At 49.1% G+C, this 6,786-nt stretch overlaps 2 protein-coding genes across 3 annotated transcripts; one reads left to right on the forward strand and one right to left on the reverse strand.

Moving 5' to 3' along the window:
- Nucleotides 1-98: 98 nt before the first annotated feature.
- Nucleotides 99-1,313, reverse strand: ACYP1 (acylphosphatase 1). The gene is made up of 2 exons (XM_038136966.1): nt 1,154-1,313; nt 99-747 (listed from the first exon to the last, which is right to left on the reverse strand). Exons 1-2 carry the CDS (start codon nt 1,235-1,237, stop codon nt 532-534), a joined length of 300 nt encoding a protein of 99 aa, XP_037992894.1. The 5' UTR covers nt 1,238-1,313; the 3' UTR covers nt 99-531.
- A 138-nt stretch (nt 1,314-1,451) lies between these two features.
- Nucleotides 1,452-6,675, forward strand: ZC2HC1C (zinc finger C2HC-type containing 1C). Of its 2 annotated transcripts, none has more exons than XM_038136961.1 (3): nt 1,452-1,906; nt 2,393-3,644; nt 4,313-6,675. In XM_038136961.1, exons 2-3 carry the CDS (start codon nt 2,412-2,414, stop codon nt 4,577-4,579), a joined length of 1,500 nt encoding a protein of 499 aa, XP_037992889.1. In that variant the 5' UTR covers nt 1,452-1,906; nt 2,393-2,411; the 3' UTR covers nt 4,580-6,675. The 2 variants fall into 2 exon arrangements, with proteins under 2 accessions (XP_037992889.1, XP_037992891.1); XM_038136963.1 differs by having other exon boundaries at nt 2,405-3,644.
- The last annotated feature ends 111 nt before the right edge of the window (nt 6,676-6,786 follow it).

Here is a 6,786-nt window from a genome sequence, read left to right on the forward strand (position 1 = left end):
TCGGCACCCAGGGGAGGGGCCAAATTTGGCAACAAGATCCCGCTACGAGCGCCGTCATCCACTCAGCCCCTCCATCCGACATCCGTTCCACACAGGAGTGAAATCCAAGCAACTTTATTCTACAGAAAATATGAAGTTCTGAGATAAAATAAATTGTTTCTGAGACATTCAGTACACAGAAATAATGTTTTTAGCGATGTTTTCTAGCGGCACTGACCCTGTGATTTCCTTCACATGAGCACCGAACTCTACAGATTTCAGATTTATCTCACGTACAACTCCCGAAACCACATACACTTGTAAACAGAGGTTCTGGCCCCAAACAGCCCCTTTAACAGAGACAACATAGCTCTTCCTCTACCCACAGGAATTCTGTGAAAAGCTGAGCATCAAACTAACAAAACAATAAATAAGAAATTTAATAAAATAAAGTTCTCTAGAGCTGAACGTTGGCTGACTGAATGAGTGAGGAAGAGAGGCAATGTTCCATGGGTGCAGCTCATGCTCCAGACTGCTTCTTCCTTAAGAAAGTCACTTCAAAATCTGGAATTCCTTGTGCTCCAGCGCCTCAATCTTCTTCTCATTGCTGAACTCTGCTCGGCTGATACGGGACTGGGGACTTCCTATCTTCCTGAGCCATTCTTGCAGCTCCTGCACCCTGGCAGCTGGGCCCTGGATTTGCCCTTGAACAGTGCCGTGGCTGGTATTCTGGACCCAGCCAACAAGCCCCAGCCTCTTAGCCTCTCCCTGAGAAGACAATGCAGAGCAAAATGAGGTTAATCCGAACTGTAAGAGAGCAATAGAACAACATTCGCATACACGAGCCAATTTTGTTGGCAAGACACAGACCTCCAAGGAAGTTCCTGCGGCTCAGGCAACAGGAAAACAGCAGAGGATTCACTAGACTACTCAGTATTCTTTCACGCGAAAAACCGGGCTGAAACTCTCTCTTCAGTCATGCTTACATAACCCGGCCGGGCTGCCAGCAGCGCCGCCACGCCAGCCCCCTTCAGCAGCGGCCGCAGCTCAGCCCGTGGCCGCGACCCCTTCCGCCCGCGGCTCGGCCCCTCCAGGGCGCCCGCAGCGGGCTGACAGCGGGCGCGGCGCACGCCGGCCGGCAGGGCAGCGCGCCCCCGGGCACCGCGGCACGCACCTGGGTGTACTTGCGGAAGAACACGCCTTGCACCTTGCCGTGCACCTCGTAGTCCACGGACACCAAGCCCTCGCCGTCCGCCATGGCGGCACCGCCGCCTCCTCCCGCTGCCCCGGCTGCTGCCGCCGCCGCGCGCCCCGCTGCGCCTGCGCCGCGGAGCCGGGGGCGTGGCCTTCCTCCCGCGGCCAATGAAGAGCCCTAGCGGCGTCGGGCCGGTCCCTCATTCGCCGCCGCACGATTATACACATGCGACCGCCTCACGAATAATGCACATCCGACCGCCTCACGATTAATATATATCGGACCGCCTCACGAATAATGCACATCCGACCGCCTCACGATTAATATATATCGGACCGCCTCTCGAATAATGCACATCCGACCGCCTCACGATTAATATATATCCGACCGCCTCACGATTAATATATATCGGACCGCCTCATGAATAATGCACATCCGACCGCCTCATGAATAATGCATCAGGACCGTCCACGGGCGCCGCGCTCGGGCCGTGGTGGAACGGCCGCGCGGCCGGGAGCGATCCAGGGGCGCGAGCCGGCCGGAGCGGCGCCGGTCTCCCGGCAACAGCCGCCGGCAGCACGAGGGCCTCGCGGCTGGCTCTGCTCCGCGCCGGGGCCCCGGGAGCCGCGGGCAAGGGCAGCGGCAGCGGCAGGAGGGGTCGGGTCTCTCGGGCCAGAAGCGCGGCGTGTGGCGCGCAGCTTGCCGAGGAGGGAGGCCGGCGCAGCCCCGCAGGTAACCCCGCTCGCCCCGCGGCGTGAGCACCCGACACGGCTCGGGGGATGTGGTGGAACGAGACGCGGGAAGATTGTGCCGAGCTCGGTCGGAGTCCTGCATGTCAGATGTGTGTGACAGAGTGGTGGATGAGGTTGCCAGAATTGAAGGGACACGTTATGGGAAACTGCCGGGGGACTATAACAATTCCTCTGTCATTGCAGTCAGTACATTTCTGCTGCTACCATGGTAGGGCAGGGCTCAGACAGAAAGAGAAATAAAAGTGTGTCTTATTTCTGACTGCATAAACGGTTGGGACTGGAAGAGGCAGCATGGAAAGTCCCTAGATGAAAGGAACGTAAAGATTTATAGAAAGCAGAAAAGTTACAAAACCTTTACTAACCCTTATTATAACCTCTGTCTGCAGAGTCCATGCATAAACTGTTAGGAGAAGATTTGTCCAGTTTTGGATAAAATTGTTTGTAATGCCTTTGCTTCTAACCTCAGGCTCTTTCTCAGGCACTGAATGGATTTTTTTCCACCGGTGGCTCCTGTGGTGGCAGCTACTCAGTTTTTACCTGGTTCCCAGCTGAAATACCAAAAGGACAACTTTCAGCCTGGATTCATACTTGACAAAGAGGAAAGTTTAAAAGATCTCTATGCACAGAAGAACCAAAGATATTCCTATTCTATGTCTGCAGAAAGCACTCAGGACAAGCCCAGGCACGGAGGCTTCCGGTCAGGTGGACTAGAGAGCAAGTATCTCATCAGCCAGGCCTGTACTCTGTCAGCTAAATCATTAGGCAGACATAAAGAAGGAGTGGACCGTGCATATCCCCTGCAACCAATTTCTCACCACAAGAGTGCAAGAGATCCACTGCTCAGCACTGGAAGTTCCCCCCACGTGCAGGAAGCTCCAGACAGTAGATCAAGCTCAATAAGTAAAGAGATGGTTCCAGCAGGGAGATCTCTGTTAGCTGCAGTGCTCTGCCCTTGGACACGAGAGCCTGAACCATCAGCTCCCCATTTATACAGGAGAGAGCTGGCCTACATCCTAAAGCTGGAGGCAGATAGAAGGAACCTAGAAGAGGCAATTCAAAAGAAAAAGGCCCTTCTTGGAGAGAAGCTAAAGAGGACAGAGGAGACACTTAGGAGGATTCAAAGAGAGAAGGAATTTATCAACGTAGAGGAGAGAAGAGAAAGTGAAGTGGAGAGGACCCATGAGCAAAAGGCCACAAGACACCCTGAAGAGAAAACTTTCAGAGCTGCAGACACGCCGGGTGTTGGGATCTTCAGCGGGGCACAGTCTGCAGAGGACACCATCCCCAAGTCTGGCACCACTCCCCACCCCCAAGAGCTGCATGTGGGCAAACTCAAGGAGTGGCTGGGGGCCGCAAAACACAACAAAACAAACAACAGCAAAATACAAGCCAACATTCCCATGGAGCATTTAGCTTCTTGTTCAAAACTGGTCCCAAAACAGAGCCTTTCTCTCTCTGCCCTCTCAGACCGAGATTCTGATGACCACCCATCTGCAGAGACGCCACACATGCAGCCTGCCGGTGCTGTGGAGCAGGAGGGCTTTGGACAGTGCAGCTTCTGCAAACGTAAGTTTCTCTGTGCAAGGCTTGAGAAACACATGAGTATCTGTGGCAAGAACCAAGACTCCAAGAGGAAAGTGTTTGACTCTAGCAAGGCCAGAGCTAGGGGAACAGAACTGGAACAGTATCAGCAGCAGAAGAGCTCAAGGAGTCCTCAGGTAATGTGCAGTCCCTTTGCCTCCCTGGATCCACATCTACTGTTCACACTCCTTCCACTTCACCCTCTGACTGAGATGCAAGCACCTTCCCATGTACAGGGGGCCAAGGGATACAATACAGCTATTGCCTCTGAAAGGTTCTTGCCAAATGGATAAATAGATCCATTTAAAATCTCATAGATGGAGGCAGGAGTCCTGACTTGGCTTTATAATGTGTTAAGGGTGCAGTACTGGAGAAAGCTCACTTCCTTGCTATAGTTAGGATGCAGACTGGTTCTGTTGCAGTAAAGCTCTGTGACATCAGGGGCTGCAGAGAGCTGACTGAAAATCCAGACAATAGCACAGTCTGTTAAAATGAAGGCAGTGGAAACAGGCAGCTCTATTCCTGCAAAGGAGATGTAGCTACCCTCTTTAGCTCCTTGGCCCTACTGCTTGCTTTTCTGGTTATCCTCAAGCTCTTTCTACTGATGTTTCCATCAGTATTTCCTTTACATCCTCCTTTGTGCTGGTCTTTATGATTCCCTTTGCGGGACTCAGCTTCTCAGGCTGGGTTTTATGTCCACAGGGAATGCACAGGGACAGGTGACATGGGTTGGGCTCTGAGAGTAAGTTTGAGAATGGAGGCTGAGGGTGGTCCCAGTTGCCCTGACTGCCTTTCCCTTCCACAGAGTAAAACACCACCCAGAAAGAACAACTGGAAGCAGAAGCACGAGGCTCTCATCCACATCATGTCCCAGGCCCGCCAGGTGGAGCAAATCCTCAATAAGGGGAGGAAGGTGTCTGGCCTGCCCCCATTGCCTCCCATCGAAAACCCAGACTATGTTGCCTGCACCTACTGTGGACGCAAGTTTGCTCCCCGAGTAGCTGAGAGGCATATTCCCAAATGCAAAGACATAAGGAATAGGCCCCCGCCTCCACCACAGAGGAGGCGCTGATGAGGCAGAGCCCAGCTGTATCTGCTGCTTTGATTCCCTGCCTGGCTTTTGCCAGATTCACAGTTATGGACATTTGTGTTTTCTGTAGTCTTAACACTTGCTGCAGCTTCTGTGTACAGCAAGTGAACAGCTCAGGATGAATCAGCTGAAAAACAGAACTTGTATACTTTGACCTGCACCCTAGGTAGCCCCAGAAAAGATGCCCCTTTCCTCAGCACAAGAAGCTCAGGATCAGAAATTCCAGGGTTAGAAAAGGTAGCAATAGCAGGCACTTACTGTTTGAATCCTTATGTCAATTCATGTGCATAGAACAAGGACACTCTGAATCAGCCAGGCCCTTGAGGCAACAGAACCACCATCACAATGAGATTTAATATTTTAAAAAATGGAGTTTTCTTCCTGCAGGCCAAGTTGCTAGGAACTTCTGAAAGCAAAGATTTCACCCTTCCTTAAGTCATCTGCTTATTTCATCTTGGTTCATCAGTGGGAGGGAATTATGACAAAAACATATCCCTTCTTTTGTTTTCTTCTCAAAATGTTATTTTTCTAGATTCTGATTATTAAATATATTAAACTAGTTGTCTTGTGTAAAAGTTATTTTAAATGGTCACGGAGTGGTCTGTGTTCTCACAGTAAGAATGACTACTTTGTATGAGAAAGTTGCAACAAGAAGCAAACAAGGAATAAAAAAGCTCCAGAGCTCCTTTTGCAAGTCCTCTGGTAGCAATAGCAGCAGCTCATGGGAACCTAGGGAAAGATCTAAAGCAACTAGATTAAGCTGGAATAGTCAGAAGCTGAATATGAATATGAATAGTCAGAAGCTGACTATGAAGTAATACTCCAGCCATCAATGAGTGAACCTGACTCCTGAAAGAGGTTGGAGAGCTTCTGTCCTATAGATACATGAGCAGAAATCTCAGTCCCTTGGCACATCCTGGAAAAGCATGAAGGTCCCAGAAAGGGTCATTGCTGCACTGTGCCACCCAATGACATGTCAACAAATCTGAGAGAAAAAGCAGACTCAAAAGAAGGGAAAATAATTTACTGTATCCAAACAAGACCAATGGTTTAACTTGAGAGTTTTGAAAAACTGGATAGCAAGAGGTAGGAAAGGGGTAAATTGAAACCTTTAGGCCAGCCTCCTTGCAATCATGAAAGGAACAAGTGATGTGAACACACTAGTTAAAAAATTCAGCACCACCGGCTGTCTTCTAATATTAACTCTGTTTCCCTTGCACTACGTTTTATTGACTATATTTAGTGGACCCTAAAGGTCAGCAGTGTAAATGGTGACACATGGATACACACTAAAAAGCATTTGATGCTGTAAAATAAACCCATCTGTTGGGGACTTCTTGTAACAGACAGGCAAAAGGCTGAGATTGAGGATTGAAACTGTAGACTAAATAAAAGTTAATCACCAAGCTTCATTGTTACCTGTTTTGGAGCTAAGATAGGCAGTTCACCCCTCCTTGCTGTTGTTTCAGTATCCAGAAAGTCTCTGGTAACTGGTTTAAAATGAAGTAACATGTCAGACAACGAATCAAGGTCAGCACAGAGATTTAGGGTGCTGCTTTGCTATCATGGTTAGTTACCCTGATGCTACTCAAGCTGTGTTACTCATGACAGCTCAGCTTCCTCCTTTGCTCCTGCAGTACAATCCCCCTCTCAGAGACACGCTGCATTTTCAGCATCCAAATCTCTAGTGGATTTTAAATCTTTAACTCTGCTCTGCCTGTCAAGATATTTCACAATTGAATACCATTTCTGATAAAAGTGACAGGCTTTAAGTACAGTGTGCAGGAACAGCTGGCTGAGCAGGTGTCAGGCAGGTTCTCCCTTCTGTAGGCCTTAATGATCAGTGAAGATCTTCTGAGAAAAACAGGTACTTCTTCCCTTTAAGCCTCTCTTCCCGTTACTCATTTCCCCACTTGGCATTCAAACTGTGGAAATAAACACACACACACACACACACAAGCTCCTGACGTCACTAGGAGGAGATGTAGCAGTATGAGAAAAGAATGGGGTTTTTGTTTGGTTGTTGTTGGTTTCTTTCAATGAAGGGACACAGAAACTGACTTTTTTTTTTTTTTTAACCAGAGCAAAGAATCTAAAAGCCCTTTCACCCTCCTTCTATAAGCAAAAGAAAATAACTAAAACCAGAATGCCAAAAAAACAGATGACTGTATGCATATTTCCCTTTCCTC

This window comes from Motacilla alba, chromosome 5 (assembly GCF_015832195.1).
Source record: "Motacilla alba alba isolate MOTALB_02 chromosome 5, Motacilla_alba_V1.0_pri, whole genome shotgun sequence".
Lineage (NCBI taxonomy): Eukaryota > Metazoa > Chordata > Aves > Passeriformes > Motacillidae > Motacilla > Motacilla alba.